General features: G+C 40.2%; 1 protein-coding gene across 1 annotated transcript in view; it reads right to left on the bottom strand.

Moving 5' to 3' along the window:
* The window catches only part of sardh (sarcosine dehydrogenase), a 278,779-nt gene that overhangs the window by 50,317 nt on the left and 201,906 nt on the right, over positions 1 to 26,556 (bottom strand). The window contains exon 17 of the mRNA XM_051931764.1: positions 2,358 to 2,451. Coding sequence (XP_051787724.1) covers positions 2,358 to 2,451 — 94 coding nt within the window. The remainder of the gene's footprint in view (positions 1 to 2,357; positions 2,452 to 26,556) is intronic.

Below are 26,556 nucleotides of genomic sequence, written 5' to 3'. Positions count from 1 at the left end.
TGCAACCTAGTGTAAGTGTAACAGCAGTTGAACGGATACCAGACACTTGAATACACTGTTCAGAAAGGCCACCTTTATTACAGGACTGAACTTGGGCTCTTCTAGAAGGTAGCAGAAAAGAATATGTTTGGCAAAATTAAAGGCCATCACTACCAGCCACTGTAAAAAAAAAACCTCACACTGTTCAGTGTGGTGCTGAGGTGTCACCCATTGCATGGCTGCACTCAGATCTCAAGCCGGGTAGTTTGCCATGTGGTGGATGCGCCAATGCGCTGTAATCCGAGCATGCTCCCAACTACCAATGGTGCCCATCCTCTCTATGAAACATAATTCTGGAATGCCACTGGCTTATTATCCTACCATGGTGTGGCATTTTTTACCTACTGTTATCAAACTTTATTACAGTAATTTTGCCCATCTTAAAATTGCTACTTATATTATCAATGTACATACTGTGCCAATCAATCTATCATAGAGTGAATTTAGTATCAACAATTATTTCCCTATTATACACAAAACCCCATCAATCAGGTTGAAATTGTGCATGTATACTTTTTTTTTTAAACTAATGAAAGAAAATTCATTATGACGTGGATAAGTACATAGTAGCCAACACTAGGGTGGAGGCATAATGCAGTGTAGTATGTACTTTGTCACAATTTTCAATCATATTTTGTGCTTACACGTCCACATGTCATTAAATGTAGTGGGCAGTGCAGAATAAGCTCATTCACAAGTAAGCACAAAGACCAGATGAACAGTAGAACCCACAGACTATATTTCCCAGTGCTCCAAATACGTATTACAGCCCTGTAGTCTGGGACAGTATAACTGCTGTGGGGAGGAGGAACAACAACAACAACAACATTTATTTATATAGCACATTTTCATACAAAAAGTAGCTCAAAGTGCTTTACATAATGAAGAAAAGAAAAATAAAAGACAAAATAACAAATTAAAATAAGGAAGCGACATTCTCGATGAGTCTTCATTAGAGGCAGCATGTGCCTCACAAACATCACTTAGTGGAGGATCTTCATGCCATCATTATGACAATATCAATAATCAAACATCACGATATACTGTAGGATGTTTAAGAGTAAAGTCGACATACTGTACATACTGTAAAATACCCATGATCAAGTTCAGTTTAACTTATTGAAAATTTAAAATACAGTGGTACCTCGTACTTTGAATGATTCTAATTTTAAATGTTCCAGAGTTTGAACTCTAAATCTGAGAGAAATTTGAGCCAGAGTTCGAATAATGCTTCTATGGTCAAACTATGAGCACACTGAAAAAATGCAGCAACAAATGGCGCTTATGCAGCGATCAGAAACGTCATCCATTGTGCACCCAAGTCATCTCTCTCGCTGTAAACACATCTGCTGCGTTACACTCATGTGTTTTCAGTGCTTTTTCTGCTTTAATTTTGATGTGTTTGGTTATACATACTACCTGTATTAACTATGGCATTCAAGAAGAGTGTGGAAGCAATGAAGCCTAAGAGGAAGGTTGTAATATCAATGATTGAGGTGAAAAAGGAACTCATCGTGAAGTACGTTTATGGGAGGTGACTCCACTTCCAAACAGTAACCTTTCTCTTCCACTCCACCAGCCACACGGGACATCAGCACTCCTCGCTAAGGTACAGTAAATGTAACTTTCATATCATTATACAGTACTTATGCATTTTATTACTGTTTTCATGTTTTAATTTATTATTTAGAGGCATGTCATTGTGTTATTTTACTTTAAATTATGTGTATTTGCTATTTAAGTTTATCGAAATGGGTACTGTTTAAGGCCTGGGAATGAATGAATTCACTTTCCATTGTTTGTAATTGGGAAAACTGATTCAGACATCGAGCAATTCAGAATTCAAATGGTCTCCTGAAATGAAATTATTTGTGTTTTAAAGTACTGTAATTTTAATTAATCACTTTTTCAATAAAACAAGCAATAAAGAATTTTTTTTTGCCGATCTTTTGGCGATTTTCATTTAATGAAGATTTTTCAGTGCATGTTCTTACTTACATACAAAACTGGATTACAGATATTGCATGAATGGAACTCATTCATAAACTAAGATCCACCTGTACTGTATCTGTTCTGGCTAATCTCTAGACATTTAGCCTTCAAAATATTTTCTAATATTTGCAAGCTGATGTTATCTATAAATTCAACATATGCTACAATAATACTAGGATCCAATGGTTTCTATACTTACACCAATTTTGTAACACTAGATTATACCATGAATCAAAGCAGCTTACATCAAGATATACTGTCCCTTTAAATCTTTTGAAATAATTTCTTTTCATGAATCACCACTTAAAGAGGCATAATGAACTCACCTCATGGCCACATGCCTTCACTATTTTGTGCGTAGAGAATGGAAAGGCTTCATTGCTTAAGTCAGTATCAATGACCTCTTGTAACACTGAGCGACTAGAAAGATACAAAAAGGAATAAGCAGGATCAAATTAGAAACAGATGTAATCCTTTAATATAAATGAAAGACTAACACCTAACACAATTAAAAAAGAGCTATCATTATCTTCTACTAGTCCTGCATTTCTCATTTGGTGCTGAGAGGAACAGTTAGAGCAGTTTATTTTTTGCAACCTCATCGTCCAATTCAAGGTCACAGAGGCTGTTCAAATGCACATAAATTTTGTCCATAGCAATTTAGCTCTTGCGGGCCTTCTAGTCTAAATTTAATCATAGTATGACAAAGAGGAATTTAAAACTTCATCCAATTCAAAAGCATACTGCAGAACAAAAAGTGCACAATAGTATCCTTCAGTTTGCTAATTCACGTTTATGTGCTCATATTTTTCAAATACAGTCCTTCTTAAGAGAAGTCTCTGTACTAGCATTACTCTTGTGAAGATCAGCCTGGCCACCAATCAGCTACAACAGCTCAGTCCTTTCCTTTTCTCTCTCTTTTTCTATTCTTCTTTTCTCCTGCCATCTGTACTCCTCTCCTGCAAGCTCTGTCCTCTGCCTCCCGACTCCGGCTCCTCAAATGAAGTGAGGAGGCCTCTTTTGTACTGCACCCGGAAGTGCTTCAGGTGCTCTTCCATGAACTTCCAGTAGCACTCCCGGGTGTGGCGGAAGTGCTGCATGGGCACCCAGATCCTCTTCTGGCAGCAATTCCGAGTGTGGTGGAAGTGCTGCATTCCTGGGCTCCAATACTGTCCACGGACCCACACAGGGTTGAGCTTCCAAGCTCTATTCCCAGGGCCCTGACACCAGCCATAGCAGTTGCCCTCTCATGTCTCAGGGGAGATACTGCTCTCCTCCCGGTCCTTCCATTCTCCGGGCATGCTGGCTAGGCAAGGGTCCCAGCTCACCGTTACACTGTCTATACAATTGCCCCTGGACCCCTGGGGTTTGCTTTCTTCAGGAATGTTGGTGACTGGAGCGTTCATTTTCCACTCAGCATTGTCAAGTGGTCATATTTTAAATATAATGTATTGTTTTGATTTGTTTATACAGTATAAATTGCTGAAATTACTTTCTTTTACCAAGTGCGTTTATGGATATTAATGTTGCATGTTTGGTAAATAAATGCAAATGCTCAGAGTCTGCACTCAGTAAAGACTGCTATGCAAAAACAAATGTAATTATTAAACTAAATGTAATTAGGAGGCTGGCTATTCTATATATAATAAAATACAGTAAACAAAAATCTCTGAAGCTGGACCAGCTCTACACCCTGGCCAGGATCCTGGAGGGAGCATGGGAGTTTGCCCAACCAGTCCACATGTGTTTTGTGGATTTGGAGAAGGCATTCAACCATGTCCCTCGAAGCATCCTGTGGGGTGTGCTCCAAGTGTATGGGGTACACGGCTCGTTGTTACGAGCCATTCAGTCCTTGTACAGGAGGAGCAGGAGCTTGGTCCGCATTGCCGGTAATAAGTCAAACTCATTTCCTGTTGAGGTTGGACTCCGCCAGGGCTGCCCTTTGTCACCGATTCTGTTCACAAGCTTTATGGATAGAATTTCTAGGCGCAGCCAAGGAGCGGAGGGGGTCTGGTTTGGTGACCTCAGAATCTCGTCTCTGCTATTTGCGGATGACGTGGTTCTGTTGACTTCATCGGACAGTGACCTCCAGCTCTCACTGGAGCGGTTCGCAGCCGAGTGTGAAGCGTCGGGGATGAGAGTCAGCACCTCTAAATCCGAAGCCATGCTTCTCTGCTGGAAAAGGGTGGAATGCTCTCTCCAGGTTGGGAACACATTACTGCCTCAAGTAGAAGAGTTCAAGTATCTCGAGATCTTGTTCATGAGTGAGGGAAGAATGGAGCGGGAGGTCGACAGACGGATCGGTGCGGCATCCGCAGTAATGCAATCTCTGCAAAGGTCCATCATGGTGAAGAGAGAGCTGAGCCAAAAGGCGAGGCTGTCGATTTACCAGTCGATCTACGTTCCTACCCTCACCTATGGCCACAAGCTTTGGGTAGTGACCGAAAGAGCAAGATCACAGATACAAGCGGCCAAAATTAGTTTTCTCTGCAGGTTGGCTGGACTTTCCCTTAGAGATAGGGTGAGGAGTTCAGTTATCCGGGAGAGACTCGGTTGAGGTGGTTCGGGCATCTGGTCAGAATGCCCTCTGGATGCCTCCCTGGAGGGGTGTTCCGGGCATGTCCCACTGGGAGAAGGCCACGGGGCAGACCCAGGACATGCTGGAGGGATTATATCTCCTGGCTGGCATGGGAACGCCTCGGGGTCCCCCCAGAGGAGCTGGAGGAGGTGGCCGGGGAGAGGGAGGTCTGGGCTTCCCTGCTTAGGCTGCTGCCCCCGCGACCTGACTTCGGATAAGCGGTGGAAAATAGATGGATGGATGGATGAAACATTTCTGAAATACATAAAAACACTACTTACTGATGGTAACATTAAAATACAGTATGCTCATCTTCATTTACCATGCCATTTTAAATGACCCTCAGTAACAACAAACAGATGTAACTGAAAAGGATTGCCTTCAAGAGGAACCTGAATTCAATTTGTTGTACAGGTGCTGTTATTCCTACTCAGCATTTGCCTAATGCACCTCCACCTGTGCCCATTAGGTAAGCTGCAGGGTCGTCAGCAGGTGCCAACATTCACTGATGTTAAGCCCCCTACTCAATACATCTACTGGTGGAGAGGCAATGGCCAAATGGGGTCATCTCCCCACCACTCCCTACAGCTGACCTTACTGTGGGGTTAAGCCCCAAACACTATCTCTCCTCCACAGCCACAACCAGTAGGTAGCCTTCTCTGCCTCCTCAGCCAGCTATTTAACGGCTTTCTGTAAGTTGCTACCACCTGTCATACCCATAGCCTGCAGAAGCCAGATTACTGCATCTGACCTGTACTGGGTGGATAGAAGTCACCCAGCCTGCCTACTCTGCTGCCACCTCAGAGTACTTGAGGCACTTGTACTCATGTGCTACTGGTATTCCCTTCTCCCAGGGCATGGTAAGTTAGATGGCAGCTGTAGTCCACATTACAGCATCTGGTCTTAATGATGTTTGAGTAATTTCTGATGGAAAAACCATCTGCTTATCCAAGTCCACCTACAACTTCCATGCTCTCCCGAGGGTTGGCACTGACTGCAACTTTCCTGCTTCTGTTTATGCTTGAGTCCCACCTTGTTTAACAAATGCAATATTGAGGCAACAGAGTTTTGAAGTGTTATGTGCCACCATCCTGCACCTTTCTAATAGTTCGGCCAGTTTCCTCAAAGCCAAATTATGCTGCCAACTATAGTTCCCCTGTGTCAATGAATCTTGCGTCCTGACAAGACATGCTGGAGGCCTGTGTTGCTGTGGTTAAAGAGTGAGCACTTCTCCTCCATTCCAAACCATAGAGTGAGGTGCCATGGAAATCAGAGAGTGTCATACATCGCACTTATCAGGAGGCTCAGTCGTGCCTGTGGTGTCCTCCAGATGTCTGCCCAGCTGACGACTCTAGTTGTGTAGGCCTCCCATCGTGTCCGTGCTCCCTGCTGGCCCTGGGACACTGCCTTAATAAGGTTGCATTTGTGCTCCGCCCATGTAACTTCCTCAACAACCATGGTCTTCCTCTGCTTATTTGTGGCCTTACTCCATATCTGTGTTGGTTCTCCTCCACCCAGCCCTACTTGTCTATCTTGCACTTTCTCCATGATTTCTTTGTGTTGCACCCTGCTGATGGCAAGGCAAACCTCAGTCTGTGCACTCCATTTACATCCTGTGCCAGCATTTACTGCTGCCTTCCTTATCAGGTGGTTCCTGGATTCCCTCCATTCTGACACCAATTTTGATGGACAGCTTGGCATGAAGAACTAAGAAAAACTGCACATTTTCAATTCACTGAGAGAAACAAGAGGGTGAGCCAGAATGTAGGATGAAGCAAAATGGGGACTTCATGACATATTCTGACACATGATTTCTCGATTTCATAAACAATTACAATGCAAATGCAATCTTCTGGTAGAACAGAACTTTTATTATTTGCAAGTTAGAAACATCAGTAAACTTTTTTTAAGCAAAGAAACTTGCCTAACTGTCATATTTTTTCATCAATGTCCATGGCTGAAACTAAATTATCTAATGATGAAAACACAGGCAGACTTTACCAACTTATGTCAAGGAGTGCACCTCTATACAATATAAGAGAGCATGGGATTTATGACCTTTCAGTTAGAATAACTGTTAAAGAATGGAAAGTAGCCTTTGAAAATATAGATGCCTCGTCATTTTGTGCAAAGAACTATGTAATTCACTCAAAAATCAAACATTGCATTAATGTATCTTGACCAAGACTATCCAAAATAAATCTAGGATAAAATAGCAATTGTGAACAATGTTATTCTAGGTGACAGATTTTGGGAATGTTGGGAAAATAATAATAATAATAATAATTCTTTACATTTATATAGTGCTTTTCTCACTACACAAAGCTTGCTTATTTGTTAAGATAGGTTTGGATTTACAATTACTGTACTCCAAATCATTTTGATAGCATATTTTTTCAGTAAAAGCCAACATGACAACAGTCAGTCAAGAAAAATATATTGTGATATCTTCCATCAAACTGTATACATTGTCTTATCTTATTGAACTCTAAGAGCCCTACTCTACCCTCAACAAATCATTAGGAAATTTACTTTAATTAAAAAATACAGAAAAGATCAAATGTTCTCTGTGCTGAATTAAGGTAAACACATTAATCTCTGTTAATCTTTTTGATGTGTCAGCAAAGAGGAGAAGCTAATGAATACCTGCATTTTGCCCATATAATTCTCCAAATTAGAAAGGTGAGGGTGCTGAAAATAATGTGATTTATACAAAAACAAAATCTGAGGAACACCTGCAGAAGCTTCGCACTCCTAGCAACTTGAGACTACTGCACTCCTGAACCCCAAACTGGGTTTGAAGGATCAGGCTTCAAAGGCAAAGGTACTTGAACAATACCAGGAAGAATATCTCTGCTGCCACCTGCTGGTCATACAGTCTTCCAGGGCTTCCATCTCTCAGCATTTACACGAACACTTTATTTACTTAGCAGTCATTTTTATCCAAAGTGACTTACAAAAGATGTCAATGCAAGAGAGTATATATCAGTCTGAGGAAACAAGTGTTACAGAACAAGGTTACAAAATTGATCATCACAAGTGAAGAGTTGAAACCAAACAGAATAAACACAAAACTGGCTAATCTTTCCTTAACTATACAAACTTATCAAAGCCATTATCAAGACAGTCTTCAAGCACTTCTTAAACACAGTAAGGAAGTCAATGGTTCAGACAGAGCTGGGCATCTTATTCAGCCAGCTAGGAGCTACACATAAAAAGAGCCTGGATTGAGATTTGATGCTACAAGGAGTTGGCATCACCTGACGCCATTCACTATATATATATATATATATATATATATATATATATATATATATATATATATATATATATATATAGTGTAGCAGTAGACGCTCGTGTCCACCTCTCGAACCCTCAGGTACCACTCTTCAGACCAGGTGAAAATATAACAACTATTTATTTTGTTGTCGTACCGTGCACAAAGCACACCTTCCACCACACTCATAAACACAATAAACTATTTCTCAATACAATACTCTCTCCTCCTCGCCCAGACACTTACCACCCTACCTCCCAGCTCAGCTCAATGTTCTGGGCTTCCCAGAGTCCTTTTATATTCCCTGACCCGGAAGTGGCTCCAAGCCAAACCCACAAGTCTGTTTTCCTTCCGGGTCAGGGCGAAGTCCTTTTCTTCATCCCGGGAGCACATCGCTTCTTCCAGTCACGTGACTGGGATGCACTCCCGGGTTAAAGGGCATGCCAGAGCCCACTAGCCCCCCTACAGCGACTCCTGGCGGCCCCCAAGGTATCCAGCAGGGCTGTGTCAAAACACTACAAAGTCCATGAGGCCCTGCTGGAACTCGGGGCGCAAATATGCTGTCCGGAGGGCTCCTCCTAGCGGCCTGGGGGTGGCGACCGGAGTCCGTAGCCGGTCGTCTGTCACAATATACAGTACTGTGCAAAAGTTTTAGGCAGCTGTAAACAAAGAATGCTTTCAAAAATGGAAGTGTTAATCATTTACTTTTCATCAATCAACAAAATGCAGCGAATGAACAAAAGAGAAATCTAAATCAAATCAATATTTGGTGTGACCACCCTTTGCCTTCAAAACAGCATCAATTCTTCTAGGTACACTTGCACACAGTTTTTGAAGGAACTCGGCTGGTAGGTTGTTCCAAACATCTTGGAGAGCTAACCACATATCTTCTGTGGATGTAGGCCTCCCTGATGGTATTGCATGATGGATAAGTATCTGCCTGTATTTCTCAGCATTGAGAACACCAATAATCCTGACCAAATCTCCAACTCCATTTGCAGAAATGCAGCCCCAAACGTTCAAGGAACCTCCACCATGCTTCACTGTTGCCTGCAGACACTCATTATTGTACCGCTCTCCAGCCCTTCGATGAACAAACTGCCTTCTGCTACAGCCAAATATTTCAAATTTTGACTCATTAGTCCAGAGCACCTGCTGCCATTTTTCTGCACCCCAGTTCCTATGTTTTCGTGCATACTTGAGTCGCTTGGCCTTGTTTCCACGTCGGAGGTATGGCTTTTTGGCTGCAACTCTTCCATGAACACCACTTCTGGCCAGACTTCTCCGGACAGTAGATGGGTGTACCTGGGTCCCACTGGTTTCTGCCAGTTCTGAGCTGATGGCACTGCTGGACATCTTCTGATTTCGAAGGGTAATAAGCTTGATGTGTCTTTCATCTGCTGCACTAAGTTGCCTTGGCTGACCACAGCGTCTGCGATCCTCAATGTTGCCCGTTTCTTTGTGCTTTTTCAAAAGAGCTTGAACAGCACATCTTGAAACCCCAGTCTGCTTTGAAATCTTTGTCTGGGAGAGACCTTACTGATGCAGTAGAACTACCTTGTGTCTTGTTGCTGTGCTCAATCTTGCCATGATATGAAACTGTCTTCCACAACCTTACCTTGGTAGCAGAGTTTGGCTGTTCCCCACCCAGTTGTAAGTCTCCTACACAGCTGTTTCTGTTTCAGTTAATGACTACGTTTCAACCTACGTGTGACATTGATGATCATTAGCACCTGTTTGGTAGAATTGGTTGATCAAACACCTGACTAGAATCCTACAAAATCCCTGACTTTGTGCAAGTGTACCTATAAGAATTGATGCTGGTTTGAAGGCAAAAGGTAGTAACACCAAATATTGATTTGATTTAGATTTGTCTTTTGTTTGCTCACTTTGCATTTTGTAAATTGATAACAATAAACAATCATTATTTATATTTCTCAAAGCATTCTTTGTTTACAGCATTTTTTCACACCTGCCTAAAACTTTTGTACAGTTCTGTATATTGTGTTAGCCACGGGAATGTACAGCTTCACAAACTTGGACACAGACAAGCACAGTGACACACAAGTGCAAAAGCAACACGCTTTTATTTCTTTTCCCTTGGGGGAAACATCTTCCCCATTCCCGCAAGTATAACACAGTCTTACAATACTGCTCGACCCTTTCCTTCTTCTTCTTTCTTTGATTCTCTTTCTCTCTCTTTTATTCTCTACTGCCTCCCGAATCCGGCTTCTTGAACAGAGTGAGGTGGCCTCCTTTATAGTGCACCCGGGAGTGCTCTTCCGGCAGCATTCTCAAGTGTAGCGGATGTGCTGCAGTCCAAGCTCCAAGCTCGTGGCCCCGATGCAATCCAGGGGGGTTGGCCTCTCGTGTTCTGGGGCTGGTATTGCCAAGAACCTGTCCTCTACCCCGGTCCTTCCATCACAGGGGCGTCCCGGCTGAGCAAGGGTCCCAGCTGTCCGCCACAATATCTATATGCGTGAGTGTGTGTTTGTGTGTGTGTGTGCTGACCCATTGATCTCTGTGTAGGCAACAATCAAGGATTTCAAAGTAATACATGCAGCTACAGAAAGTCACATGTGCCTGTCTGGTTGAACACAAAATGTGCCGCTGCATTTTCAGTTATCTGCAACAGCTTGGTACTCTTAGCAACAGCTAACTTTTTGTTAGCATTTGCATTGTTTCCTGCTACTGCACAGAGGGAACAAATGGCAAGGCAGGAACCAGCACTGGAAGGTGTGCCATTGAAAAGTGCTGCGGTGAACTCATGCTGGTTTTCACTACAAATAAATATTTTATTCAGGCTGTCTCATTAGCTTCTGTTTTCTGCGACTTGATTACTTGTTAATCAGAAACAGAAAGCTCCAACTGAGATCTTTATATAAATGTAGTCATACTTTATTCCTATTATAATCAATTGTAAATGTATAAAACAAAGCCTGCCTTATTATTGTTTACAAATACGCAAAAAAAAATCTTTAAATAAATGTGGTTACTAGTTAAAACTTAACACATTCACAACTACACACTTTCATCTAGGTTCCCTCCTTTGAGCAATCCTTAATGTGAACTTCCCCTTGGGATTAATAAAGTATCTATCTATCTATCTATCTATCTATCTATCTATCTATCTATCTATCTATCTATCTATCTATCTATCTATCTATCTATCTATCTATCTATCTATCTATCTATCTATCTATCTATCTATCTATCTATCTTTATACTGTACCCAGCCCTTCTAGCTGGAAGATACAATTTGAACTATAGGGACTTCAAAGGGCTAAAAGAAAATAAAAAAATCAAATCTTAAAACATAAACCTTTTTACAGACTTAAAAAATTTCAAATCACATTCAAGAACCTTTACTAGTCTTAATCAGCCAAGATACAAATGTTTAGTGCGTGATTTTTTTTTTTTTTACTACTTTTACACCTCTTAACGTAACGCTGATGCAATCACAGCCTTTAATGCCTTGACACACACTATTCCCCGGCTTGGCCACTGCAATTTAAACTCTCCTCTGCTAAATGATCTCAACACAAACAAACAAATAATGAATTTATATATTTTTTTAGAAAATAATTTAAAATCAAATCAGCATAAAAAGGCTCCACAAAACAAATCCTTTTTTCTATCCACTCTCATTCTACCTTTTTAAACCATAAACAGTACTCTACTAGCTTAACAGGATAAAGTTATATTATTAACATAATGCATTACACACTCTCTAACCAAATTCTTAGGACCCTCATACTTATACTGGGTAGGGTCTCCTTTCATTCTCAAAACAGCCTCAATTGTTCATGTCATGGATTCCACCAGATTCCTTTGAGATTCTACTTCATGTTCACATGATTTGCATCAAGTAATTTCTGCACATTTGTCATTTCCACATTCATGTTGCGAATCTCACATTCCACGACATTCTAAATGTGTTCTAATGGATTCAGATCCAGTGACTGGGAAGAAGACTGAACTCCGAGTTACGTTTATGAAAGCAGTCTGAGATGACTATTACCTTGTGACATGGTGCATAATCATTCTGAAAATAGCTAAATTGTGGACATTTGTGACCATGAAGGGATGCACATGGTCACCAACAATACTCAAATAGGCTGTGACATTCAAGTGATTACCAATTGCTATAAACAGACCTAAAGTGTGTCAAGGAAACATTCTCCACACCCTTACACCACAGCTACCTGCCTAGACTGTCGACACAAGGCAGGTTGAGTGCCTGGATTCATGTTGTTGGTGCCAAATTCTGTCCCTACCATCTGTATGCTTCAAGAGAAATTGAGATTCATCGGACCAGGCTATGTTTTTGCAGTCTTCAGCTGTCCAGTTTTGGTGAGCCTGTGCCCACTGCAGCCTCTGCTTGCTGTTCAGGTGAATAAGAGTGGAACCTGAATTGGCCTTCTGCTATTGTAGCTCATCTGCCTCAAGGTTTGACATGTTGTGTATTCTGAGATGCTTTTCTGATCACCCCAGTTGTACAGAGTGTTTATCTGAGTTACTGTAGCCTTTCTGTCAGCCTGAACCAGTGTGGCCATTCTCCCCTGACTCTCATCAATAAGGTGTTTCTGCCTGTAAAACTCTTCAATTCCACCCGGGGGGGGTAAACGTTAACATTTAACATTATACAAAGTTATTGTCTGTTTTTTACCTGCATTATTATCAATCTTTAATTTAATATTGTTTTTTTTTTGTATCAGTAAGGTGCTGCTGGAGTAAGTGAATTTCCCCTTAGATAGATAGATAGATAGATAGATAGATAGATAGATAGATAGATAGATAGATAGATAGATAGATAGATAGATAGATAGATAGATAGATAGATGGGATTAATAAAGTATCTATCTATCTATCTATCTATCTATCTATCATATCACCAGCAGTACCTCCCCCGGGACACGAGAGGGCAGCCCCCCTGGTTTACATCAGGGACATGAGACTGGAGCTTAGAAGCTCAACCCTGTGGGGGCCCGTGGCCACCACCAGGCGGCATCTGAACAAATCCGGAACAGTGGTCTGCAGCACTTCCGCCACACCCGGAAGTGCTGCCAGAAGAGGAGCCAGATTCCCACGCAGCACTTCTGCCACACCCAGAAGTGCTGCCAGAACTTGATCAAGGAGCACCTGGAGCACTTCCGGGTGCAGTATGAAAGAGGCCACCTCACTCCACTCAGCGAGCCTGAGTCTGTAGGAAGAGGACAGAGCTTGTGAGAGAAGGAGTGAAGGCGACAGAGAAGATGGGAAAGGAAAGAAAAGAAAGGACTGAGCTGAGTTTATAGTGGTGGTTTGTGCACTGTGTGTTGTACAAAGAAGAAGGTGGCAATAAAAAGTGTGTGCTTTTGGACATTGTTGGGTCTGTCTGTAGCCAGGCTGGTCTTTTACTATATATATATATATATATATATATATATATATATATATATATATATATATATATATATATATATATATACAGTATATATATATATATATATATATATATATATATATATATATATATATATATATATATATATACACAGTATATATATATATATATATATATATATATATATATATATATATATATATATATATATATATATATATATATATGGAAGAGAAGGTCTGTGATACGGTTTGCATATTTGCAGTTGGAGACCCACAAAGGGTGAAAAAACGAATCACGTATCATAAAATAGGTTTATTCCTGAGCTTTAAACCCCTATCAGGGGTCTTCATAAGAGGATAATGCTTAGACTTACAAGAATCAAAGGCAATATATAGCAACACATTCGTGGGTGGAGGTGACTAAGTCCGTATGATCAAAAATGGGGGGGGGGGGGGTTTATCGTTAAACCTGGCATTCACTCCCATACCACCATAATGTGTCAGAAGGCACGGCACGCACCCTGACCAAGTGGGGCATCAAAATAGCACATAAACCCACCAACAATCTGCGCATGGTCCTGTTTAATGCTAAAAACAAGAAATCGACAGCCGAAACACGAAACGCAGTTTATAGTATTCCATGCAATTCTTGCTCAGCTGTATACATAGGACAAACGTCAAAAAGAATTTCAACACGTGTACAGGAACATCGCAACGCTGTCAGAAGAAAGGACGCACTATCTTTGATATATGCACATACTAAATCGACAGGACACACATTCAACTGGGACAACGTGAAAGTAAAATTTAAGGCCAGTACAAAAAGCGCCAGAGAGTTGGCCGAGTCTTGGCTATCAGATGAAAATGCCATCAACAGACACTTGGACATAAACCCAGCATATGCCAACTTAAGAAGGACATATGCACTTTAATTTAACGATAAACCCCCCCCCCCTTTTTGATCATACGGACTTAGTCACCTCCACCCACCCCCCCCCCCTGAATGTGTTGCTATATATTGCCTTTGATTCTTGTAAGTCTAAGCATTATCCTCTGATGAAGACCCCTGATAGGGGTTGAAAGCTCAGGAATAAACCTATTTTATGATACGTGATTCGTTTTTTCTCCCTTTGTGGGTCTCCAACTGCAAATATATATATATATATATATTTTTTTTTTTCATTCTCAGCGACACTCAAATGAAGTCACCCACATTACACACATTTAGAATATGCCTTAGCCTGATGTGAATGTTGGGGATGTGAGAGGGAAACCAGAGTATCCTTAGAAAATCCACAAAAGCAACTAAGGTTTGAGTCCAGTGTCTTGGAGGTGTGAGGCAGCCGTGCTAAACACTAGGCCACCATGCCACCGAAGACTAAAACTAATCAAAAGAAAACAATAATAATGTTTCAATACAACACAACCGTGTGACAGATTAAACCTCCTCTTATAGGTCAGATTTTTTTTTATTTTTTCACAGTGATGGGAAAAATACTCTAAATAAAAAATTACAGAGGGAATACAGTAAAGAGAAAAATAAAAAGTGACAGTTTTGCCCTACACATTTTGAAAATCATGTTTCTTCTTTTGCACAAAAATGATTTTGCTGTAATGAATCAGGTTGTACAATAAATCAGCTGCAAAATAAGACATGTTCTGTATAATTGCCTAGCAACAGGGCCGGAAAAACTTGAAAATAATTTTGGTTTCTGTCAAGCATGCCTACCCACATGTCCTTTCAGATTTCTTCTTTATGTTGTAAATCCCAGAGAGGGAGACAGGAGAAGAATGTGCTTGTGTAAGTGGCTTTCAGACTTGTGGCTTTTAGAAAATGTGATTTTTATGTTAACAAAATGTTCTAAATGAAATGCAAATCTATTAAATAATGCTTGTAAGTTTATTTTAATTATGCATAATGAATCTTGTTTATTCTTTTGATTATGTAGGCACAGAAATAGCTTTTGAGATTTGAAGGCAGCCCAGATTCTCTTTAATTGGCATATAAAATAAAATAATTTTAATACCAATGACCATTTAAAAACATGGAGCCCAGTTCATTTTATAAATCTATTTGATGCTGGAGCCTAACACAATATAACAGGCTCCAACCCAATTAATCTAATTCAAGGTCACAGTGGGCTAGAATCCATGCCAACAACATAAGGTACAAGGAACTGCATGTGGTGTCACTGGATACTAAGCCATGTTTAAAAAAAATAAACATCTTTTGCAAGATATCCAGAATGACTGAGGAGTGATTAAAAAAAGACAATATGGAATCCTCAAGGTGAAACGGGTGGAAGTGCAGTTAGACGTCCAAAAATGTTATGAGTAACTGTAACTGAAGAAAGTCAAAGCTCCTGGAAAAGCTCTTATCTCAGTTGTGGTAACCCGGAAATGGAAAATGAATCACCATGACATGGCTTGCCCACGGATGTGTTGGTTAAAAGGGCCCTTGTCCTTTCCAAAACCAGCTAAGATCTCAGATAAAAGGCTTTGCAAAAGCAACATGAAACTTGCAATGAACTTAAAATCTCTATTGATTCCTGAGTGGCACACTGTGGCTGCAAGCAGTGGTGTCAAACATACTGTAAATGAATGAGAGATGGTCAAGTACAGTATTGACTATAGAAAATACATTTCTAGCACATAAATATCATACAATAAATCACACTAGGATTGATTTCAGCTTTTTTCTGGTATCACCATCATTGCTACTGTGACTGCTGAAGTGTCAGTACTGGTACTGAATTAGTGAGTAATACTTTTTCGAACACTGAATCTAATATATCAGCAAAGATTAAATAGTCTGAAAAGTGCAGTTAAAGACTTTCCTCTCTGCCAGTCATCTAACTGCACAAGCTCTAAGTGTGCAGAACATAGTCGGGGAGATATGGCTATCCTAATGACCACCCTGGCAGAACTCTTCAGCCTGGGAAGCTCTAGAAGAGGAAAGAGAGAGGGATCACTCTCAGCCAGGTATTCTGGGCACAAAGGCGATGCTTTGTGTATTGACAATTCCAACTGTATCTAGCCAGGATTTTTTTATCTTTCTACATTTTATGTTTCCATTTTCATAAAGGTAATTTTCAATGGCCAACATCTGGTACAAGTGATTCTCCCATAACCTTCTACAAAATGTATTTTTAATGGGTTTGACTGGATTTATTGACAACCTTCATGGGAATTCTACTTTGGGTTGCCATTTGTGAACTTTGCAATAGTCAATTTCCATTCATTGTTCCAAACATGTTCCATGTTCCAAAAGCCAATTTCCATTAAGAAAGTCTAGTATTACACACCTGGATTTTCCCCACATGGGCCATCGAGTTACTAAATTCCTCACCAGCAAACCCTACCTTGGGCTTTGTCTCCAGGAGTGAGTTTGATTAGGTTTATTCATAATTGTATTGCCTATGAAAAATATTAACTTCCTTGGATGTTTTCACATTTTATTATTACACAGCATTCAAGCGCAGTGGATTTTGGTTTTATAGTTTTTCCTCCCCTCCCAGGTTAAGAGCTTGGGTGTCCTCCTCAACAGCACTCTATCTTTCAAATCTCATATTAACAATATGACCTGGTCCACATATTTTCCGTCCATTCTTCACACCTAATAGTACTGCCTATTGCTCTGGTAACATCACGCATTGATTACTGCAATTCTATATTGGCTGGCCTCCCTCACAAGCTTCTGCATAGATTTCAGGTGGGCCAGAATTCTGCTGCTCGAGTTATTACTGGGACCAATTCCATAGAACACATTACCCCAGTTCTTAGAGAACTTCACTGGCTCCCTGTTAAATAATGTATTCATTTCAAGATTCTGCTATTAGTATTCAAAGTTCTTCATAGCCTGGAACCTTCATATCTTTCAGATCTGCTACATATTCATACCCCTGCTCATACTCTTAGCTTTTTGTTGCTCCTCGTCTTTGGTACTCCCTTCCTCCAAGATATCTGCAGCATTGATTTCTTTCCCATTTTCAAATCCCAACTTAAAACATATCTTTTTAAACTTGTCTACTCCTCTTGATTTTGTCCCTTAATCGTACAGTTTAGTACTTTTATGATCATAAATACATAATGCTATTTTAATTGTACACTGTTATTTTTCATTGCATTTTTTTCTTTTTATTCATTGTTTATTTCTTTCAGTATTTATTAATTCTTTATTTCGGTATGTTTCTTTTGACTTTTTTGTAAGTTGTCCTTGAGTGCCTTGAAAGGCACCTTTACATAAAATGAATTATTATTATTATCCATCCATCCATTTTCCAACCCGCTGAATCCGAACACAGGGTCACGGGGGTCTGCTGGAGCCAATCCCAGCCAACACAGGGCACAAGGCAGGAACCAATCCTGGGCAGGGTGCCAACCCACCGCAGGACACACACAAACACACCCACACACCAAGCACACACTAGGGCCAATTTAGAATCGCCAATCCACCTAACCTGCATGTCTTTGGACTGTGGGAGGAAACCGGAGCGCCCAGAGGAAACCCACGCAGACACGGGGAGAACATGCAAACTCCACGCAGGGAGGACCCGGGAAGCAAACCCAGGTCCCCAGGTCTCCCAACTGCGAGGCAGCAGTGCTACCCACTGCGCCACCGTGCCGCCCCCTATTATTATTGTGGCTTCTTTGATATTGTACAATAAAACAAGACACTTCAATGTCAATGTGTATTGTGTGCCTTGGGTGTTGTACCGTGTTAGCCATTATGGATGGAATGCAAAGGCAAGCAAAATGACACCTTTTATTGGCTAACTAAGAAGATTACACTATGCAAGCTTTCGAGGCAACTCAGGCCCCTTCTTCAGGCAAGATGTAATACAGAAACTGGAGTTCCCTTTGTTTATATAGACACCAGGACAGATACAACATTGGAAAACCTTTAAGTGGGTCAACTTAAATATAAAAAAATTAATAGACCACTCCAGGCTAAGATTCATTAAGCAAGAGAGAAGAATAATGTCTAGTCAAGATCTTTCGATAAGGCAGATAACTGTCCAACAAAGTCTTTTGAAGATTTTGAGGAGTTTTCCATACAATGTGGATCTGTAGACAGGTTGTCTGGGTCAGTCAGTGAGATGTAAGCAATCCTTATACCTGGCCATAAACCTCTTCTCTATATATAAGCCATGCTGTAATGTGTTAAATTTTAGTATCGGTTTAACTTCCCATTCCTTTCTCACTTGCTGTGTTTTGAAACTGCCCATAAGCACTGTGACTTTAAAGTCCACCTCACAGTGTCCATGGCTGCTGAAAACCCACCTTGTTGTCACCCACCTTGTTGTCACCTCTAACCCACATCTTGAAACACTTCAAAAAATTCAAAAAACTTCAGCCAATACTAAATAATGATGACACACTGTGAGATGTATTCCCAGAACCTCCCCTCCTGGCCTACAGACAACCACCAAACCCACAGCAACTAACTGTCTAAAGCTCCCTGGGTGAACCAACAGATAATTGTACATCTTCCTGGCTACAGAAAAGATGTAAAACGTGTGCTCATATTTATAATACAGATTATGTAGTTATACCACATTACCGACAAGAAAACCACATAAAGGGATCGTTTTCCTGTAGATCATCTAATGTGGTCTACCTAATTCTTTGTATGAAATGTCCCAACACTGCACTCTATGTGGGAAAAACTGGACAAACACTCCGCCAAAGAATGAACTTACACAGGTTTCACATTAAGCATGACAATAGGGATGTTCCTGTAGGAGATCACCTCAACAGCCATGGACACTGTGACAAGGACTTTAAAGTCACAGTGCTTAGGGGCAACTTCAGAAAACAGCAAGGGAGAAATGAATGGGAAGTTAAGCTGATGCTAAAATTTAACATATTACAACATGGTGTACATAGTGACAAGAGTATTATGGCCAGATATCAGGATTGTTTACATCTCTCTGACTGACTCAGACAACCTGACTACAGATCCACATTGTATAGTGTGATAATAATACAACATAGACATCATAAAGTTTTGGGGCAGCCACCCGTATATTGTTTTCCCAGCTGCAAAAGTATCAATTTTTTAAGCACGATGTGCATGGAACACAGTCCACAGCAGAACTGACTACAACAGACAAAGATGGAGGCTTTAAAGGCCCATAGAGGAAATGGGGTCATTAAAAGGGCTGGAACCAGAAGTGACGTCAGCAAAAGGGCTGGCTTCAGAAGTGATGTCAGCAAAGGGGCTGGCTTCAGAAGTGATGTCAGCAAAGGGGCCGGCTTCAGAAGTGATGTCAGCAAAGGGGCCGGCTTTGGAAGTGATGTCTTCTGAGGCGCCGGAACCTTGTAGGATTTCCCGGGAAAGGTCTGTAGGGAACTGAGAAAGACAGTCAGCGCACTCCACCATCCCCTGGTCGGATGTTTTATTACCATTACTCAGACCCTTTAGCTGCCTCCTACTTGCACGTGTGTGATAACAGAAAGCTCATTAAAATCTTCAAAAGACTTTGTTGGACAGTTATCTTATCAAAAGATCTAGATTGGACATTGTTCTCCTCTCTTGCTAAATGAATCGTAGCCTGGAGTGGTCTGTTAATTTTTTACATTTAAGATGTCTCACTTAAAGGTTTTCCAATGTTGTATCTGTTCTAGTGTGTACATCAACACAGGGAATTCCAGTTTCTGTATTACATCTTGCCTGAAGAAGGGCCTGAGTTGCCTCGAAAGCTTGCATATTGTAATCTTTTAGTTAGCAAATAAAAGTTGGGATTTTGCTAGACTTCTCATTAATGTCAAAGTGAAAACAGATCTGTGCAAAGTGAACTAAATTGATTAAAAATGTAAAGCACAAAATAATTGATTATATTAAGTATTCATAATATTTAAGAATAAGGGGGATGTGCAGGACTGCAGTAACTACAGGGGGATAAAATTGATGAGCCACAGCATGAAGTTATGGGAAAGAGTAGTGGAAGCTAGATTAAGAAGTGAGGTGATGATTAGTGAGCAGCAGTATGGTTTCATGCCAAGAAAGAGCACCACAGATGCGATGTTTGCTCTGAGGGTGTTCATGGAGAAGTGTAGAGAAGGCCAGAAGGAGCTGCATTGTGTCTTTGTGGACCTGGAGAATGCATATGACAGGGTGCCTCGAGAGGAGTTGTGGTATTGTATGAGGAAGTCGGGAGTGGCAGAGAAGTATGTAAGGAGTTGTACAGGATATGTACGAGGGAAGTGTGACAGTGGTGAGGTCTGTGGTAGGAGTGACGGATGCATTCAAGGTGGAGGTGGAATTACATCAGGGATCGGCTCCGAGCCCTTTCTTATTTGCAATGGTGATGGACAAGTTGACAGATGAGATTAGACTGGAGTCCCCGTGGACTATGATGTTTGCTGATGACATTGTGATCTGTAGCAATAGTAGGAAGCAAGTTGAGGAGACCCTGCGAGGTGGAGATATGCTCTAGAGAGGAGAGGAATGAAGGTCAGTAGGAACAAGACAGAATACATGTGTGCAAATGAGAGGGAGGTCAGTGGAATGGTGAGGATGCCAGGAGTAGAGTTAGTGAAGGTGGATGAGTTTAAATACTTGGGATCAACAGTACAGAGTAATGGGGATTGTGGAAGAGAGGTGAAAAAGAGAGTGCAGGCAGGGTGGAATGGGTGAAGAAGAGTGTGAGAAATAATTTGTGACAGACGGATATCAACAAGAGTGAAAGGGAAGGTCTACAGGACGGTAGTGAGACCAGCTATGTTATATGGGTTGGAGACGGTGGCACTGACCAGAAAGCAAGAGACAAGAGCTGGAGGTAGCAGAGTTAAAGATGCTGTGATTTGCATTGGGTGTGACGAGGATGGACAGGATTAGAAATGAGTACATTAGAGGGTCAGCTCAAGTTGGACAGTTGGGAGACAAAGTCAGAGAGGCGAGATTGCGTTGGTTTGGACATGTGCAGAGGAAAGATGCTGAGTATATTGGGAGAAGGATGCTAAGCATAGAGCTGCCAGGCAAGAGAAAAAGAGGAAGGCCTAAGAGAAGGTTTATGGATGTGGTGAGAGAGGACATGCAGGTGATGGGTGTAACAGAACAAGATGCAGTGGGCAGAAAGATATGGAAGAAGATGATCCGCTGTGGCAACCCCTAACGGGAGCAGCCGAAAGAAGAAGAGGAATATGACAACCTTAAATGCTCACTGGTGCAGTTAATTGGTTTTAGAATAATTAGTTCAATGGAGATCATCTGGCTGGGGTTTCCGTTAATTGTAGTATAAATGCAATTTATCTGGAAGGTCTAATTTGTGGTGAGTCAGTCTGGTTGCATAAACTACACAATGAAGACAAAAGAACACTCCAAGGAACTCTGCGGACATGGTGATTGAAAAGCACAAGCCGAGATGGAAACAAGGAAATATCCAAGTCACTGAATGTATCTTGAAGTCCAGTTAAATCAATCATTAAGAAATGGAAAGATTATGCCACAGCTGGAAATTTGCCTAGAGCAGACCATCCACAAAAACTGAGTGACAACGTGAAAACACTAGTGAGGAAGGCCACCAAAAGACCTCTGAAGGAATTACAAGCTGTAGTGGATGAGATTGAGAAATTGTGCTTCACCAGCCACTGAAGAAAAAGAAAAAATGCACATGACATCTCAGTGAAGGCACATTAGATACTCTGAAGTCACCTGATAAGAGGTTCTACGGTCTGATCAAACAAAATAGAGCTTTTGGTCCATCAGACCAATGCCACTCTTGTGTGTTTGTGTGTAGTGCTCAATGCCACCTGTGGAGGATAGTGGTGGCAGCATTATAATGTGGAGATGCTTCTTTGCAGGAGGCCCAGGAAGGCTTGTGAGGGTAAAATGAATTCATCAACATACGGGAAAACCCTGGATGAAAACCTGATGCTGTCTACAAGAAACCTGCGCCTTGGCAGAAGATTTGTTTACCCACAAGACAATGACCCCAAGCATAAAGTCAAAGCTACACAGGACTGGCTTAAAAACAACAATGTTAATGTCCAGGTATAAATGCAATTGATCCTTGTGCAACCTAAAAGAGCATGAGCAGTTTTGCAATGATGAAAGAGAAAAATTTTCAGGGTCTAGATGTTTATAGCTGATAGAGAAAGAGATACGTGTCCACACAGACTCATGACTGCCATGGCTGCCAAAGAAGCATCTACTAAATATTGATCCGAAGGTGGTGCGTACTTATGCAATTAATTAATTTGTGTTTATATTTGTAATTAATGTAGATCACTTTTTATGTTGATAAATTTAACAAAAAAAGCTAAATTAAATTCACTGTGTTTCAATGTTGTTTAATAGTAAAATTTAAATATATATTTTTATATGCACTGTATGATAGGAATCGTAGCTTTGGACAACTCTTTGCTTAGTCCCTTCCCTTATACCAGTTTTTTGGAAACACTATAAGAAGTGCCAGGCGCCTGACTCCATTGTGGTAAGGTCACAGTCCCAGGTGGGGTAGAAACAAGAGAGGAAAAAAATAACTAATGGAAAACACTCAAAACTAGGACAAGCAAAAGTAATAATCACACGGAACTCTTTTGTTCGACACATTATATCCACCAATTATATTTTTTTCTAGGGAAAACACATGAGTTATATAATAGGTACAATGATATAGAAGCTTTTTGAGGTTTTAAGCAGAATAATCTAAAGGACTCTCATTAAGGCAAGAGTAAAATCTCCTATTTTTAAAAAAACAGTTCTGGGTATTTTGAGCTTAAAGGCAGAACTTCAAAGTGTTTGAAATTAGGCAGTGGTCCAAAAAAGAAGCAAAGTATAGACTTAGGTGGGTCAAAACAGCACAAACTCAGAAAAACGTGAATTAATTAAAGGTTTCACTGTAGTTTTTAGGAGGTATTAGTGCAATACACTGTAATTTAAGACAATATCGAACATTGAACAATGAGTTGAGAAAGCCAAGAAATAAAGAACATTGTCATGTCATAGCCAATCTCCATTACAGGATGTGCATTATACTGCAGTTACAGCACATATTTAATGAGATGCCAAACACCATTTATTTTAATTCATTACCTCACCCATTTAACCAATTCAGAGTCTCGGTGAGCTGATATCCTATTTAGAAGGACTGAGCAGAAGGCACGGACCAACCTTAAATGGATTTTCAGCCTATCACAAAGAAAGATTCACTCACATTGGGCCATTTTAGAGTTGCCAATTAACCTAAGATGCATGTCTTTGGAATGTGAGAGGACAACTGGACTACCCATAAGAAAAATCTACAAAGACACAGGGAGAGCATGCAAATGCCACAAAGACCTCACTTGGCTTTGTGAGATATCAGAGCTGACTACTGATCCATGGTGTTGTTCCCAACCTTATTACTAATGTACTAAAATAAATATACTATTATGATGATATTAATCTGAAATTACTAAAATTCTTCTAACATATTGTAGGTGGGGCGGCACGGTGGCGCAGTGGGTAGCGCTGCTGCCTCGCAGTTGGGTGACCTGGGGACCCGGGTTCGCTTCCCGGGTCCTCCCTGCATGGAGTTTGCATGTTCTCCCCGTGTCTGCGTGGGTTTCCTCCGGGAGCTCCGGTTTCCTCCCACAGTCCAAAGACATGCAGGTTAGGTGGATTGGCGATTCTAAATTGGCCTTAGTGTGTGCTTGGTGTGTGGGTGTGTTTGTGTGTGTCCTGCGGTGGGTTGGCACCCTGCCCAGGATTGGTTCCTGCCTTGTGCCCTGTGTTGGCTGGGATTGGCTCCAGCAGACCCCCGTGACCCTGTGTTCGAATTCAGCGGGTTGGACAATGGATGGATGGATGGATATTGTAGGTGCCATAGAAGAAGGACAGGCATCCTGACTGGGATGGAGGATGGTTTCTTGCCTGGCCAGGAGGCCATGATGGATGGACTGTGCAAATGGGGATGCTGGAAGCAGTTCATTCCACCACACAACAGGTAGCAATGTTAGTCCAGGCTAAACCCAATGAGGACACCAGCAGGGTGGCATTGGAACTGAAGTCCGGAAAAGCAGCCCTGTTGGGGTGTTTGAGCGCCACAAGAGGGAGCTCCCTGGGGAGGACTGTCTTGGTGTTTTAGAACGTTCAATGTTTACTCTGAAGAGTACTAGCTGGTGATTGCAAAAAGATTTTTGTGGGATATAAATAATTATTTTTTGAAGCACCTATTATATATACTCTGTACTAAGCATGTCACATAAATCTTCCAGGAGGAAAAAAGATGACCCCCAAAATGCAGTGTAATGAAATATGATGTCTTATCTCAATCAGGTGAGACAGCTCCACTGAGAAATACTGTAAGTATACAAATGAACTTTGTATTTTGTGGCTTGTTGAGCTGAGAGAGACTACTGTATTCATTACATTAATTTGCCATATTTGTACATTCCTATACATTATATAGTCAAATCATGTTTTGTCATATTTTTTTGTTAAATAATAAACATATTCATTTCTTAGAATCTATTTGAAATAGATTATTTGTGTGGAACAGTAACATACTCCTTAATCCATTTTGCATACTGTAAGTCATCTAATGTTGTACATACAGTATTGATGGCAAGGTATTTTGGTGCCATTATTGTAAGTTCTCTGGACAGAAAGGGTACACTGATTTTCATTATGGGTTTACCTAAGCGATCACTAATGAAACAAAGTCGTCCGCTGTCCAAAACAAACATATACAGTACCTGGCATAATTAGTTACTAACGGCAGAAAACAATGGAGTTCTCTTCTGTTCTCCACACTCTTCTGTCCACTATGCCATGCTTTTTTAAGAGTCACAACTTTTTAGCCTACTTTGTGTAAATGTACACTTAACAATATGTGCAGAATATAGAATGTGACTATGTATCAGAATCCATTGCTCTTGTTGTTTTTAATATTAAGTGAAATTATTATACAGTACAGGTATGTAAAGGGAAAAATCAAAATTCTGTCTATTCATTATTAGACTGCCGATGATGAAACTCAGAAATACATCAAGACAACAACTCTGGCTGCTTTGGTAATGGAAGTTTTGCGCACACTTAATAAGGTATTAAATTAAAAAAGAATAAAGAGAAAATAAAATTTTAAAGTAAATTAAATGCATTTCTTTGCCAATGTATGTAGGGGACAATGTAAATGAATTAGTGAGACCCATGTTCTTTACAAAATGACTTACAATTTAATGTCTAAGCAACAAAAAAACATGTACAAAGTAATAAAAGGCCAACATCTATCACTCTCACAGTAAAAATTAATCAGCCTGAAACACAATGGCTAGAAGGCTTGAAGCAATCAAGGATGTTTTATGTTTAGAGGGTACTTGTTACTCAAGTCTTATGTCACACCAACAGGAAGAAAACCAAGGCCCCCTTACTGCACCACCATCACTGAATAAGGATGCCAGCATATCACAAATATTGACAACAAAGGATTCAATCTGAGAATAATACATACTTCAATAACTTTTTAAAGACTGTGCATCAGTACTCCCATAACAAATACTGTATAACTACATTTTGATAAAGGATTACAAGTGAGTTACTGATTGGTTTATTCACAGTAAAAAAAGATCAGGATAATTATTATATTATATTATATTATATTATATTACTAGCAAAATACCCGCGCTTCGCAGCGGAGAAGTAGTGTGTTAAAGAGGTTATGAAAAAGAAAAGGAAACATTTTAAAAATAACGTAACATGATTGTCAATGTAATTGTGTTGTTATTGTTATGAGTGTTGCTGTCTTATATATATATAATATACACACACATAAACATAAATATACATATACATATATACATATCTACATATACACATATCTACATATACATATATATACATATATATATACATATACACATCCACATATATATACATATATATATACACATATCAACATATATATATATATATACACATACAGTACATACACACACATATACATATACATATATACACATACACATACATACACATACATATATATATATATATACATACAGACACAGACACATATATACATATATATTTACATATCTACATATATACTGTATTTACATATCTACATATATATACATATCTACATATATATACTGTATATGTAATTGTGTTGTGATTGTTAGATAGATAGATAGATAGATAGATAGATAGATAGATAGATAGATAGATAGATAGATAGATAGATAGATACTTTATTAATCCCAATGGGAAATTCACAATTGTTATGAGTGTTGCTGTCATATATATATACTAGCAAAATACCCGCGCTTCGCAGCGGAGAAGTAGTGTGTTAAA

The sequence above is a fragment of the Erpetoichthys calabaricus genome, chromosome 9, assembly GCF_900747795.2.
Source record: "Erpetoichthys calabaricus chromosome 9, fErpCal1.3, whole genome shotgun sequence".
In the NCBI taxonomy this organism is placed as follows: Eukaryota; Metazoa; Chordata; class Cladistia; order Polypteriformes; family Polypteridae; genus Erpetoichthys; species Erpetoichthys calabaricus.
This window is presented reverse-complemented; position numbering and strand designations above follow the sequence as displayed.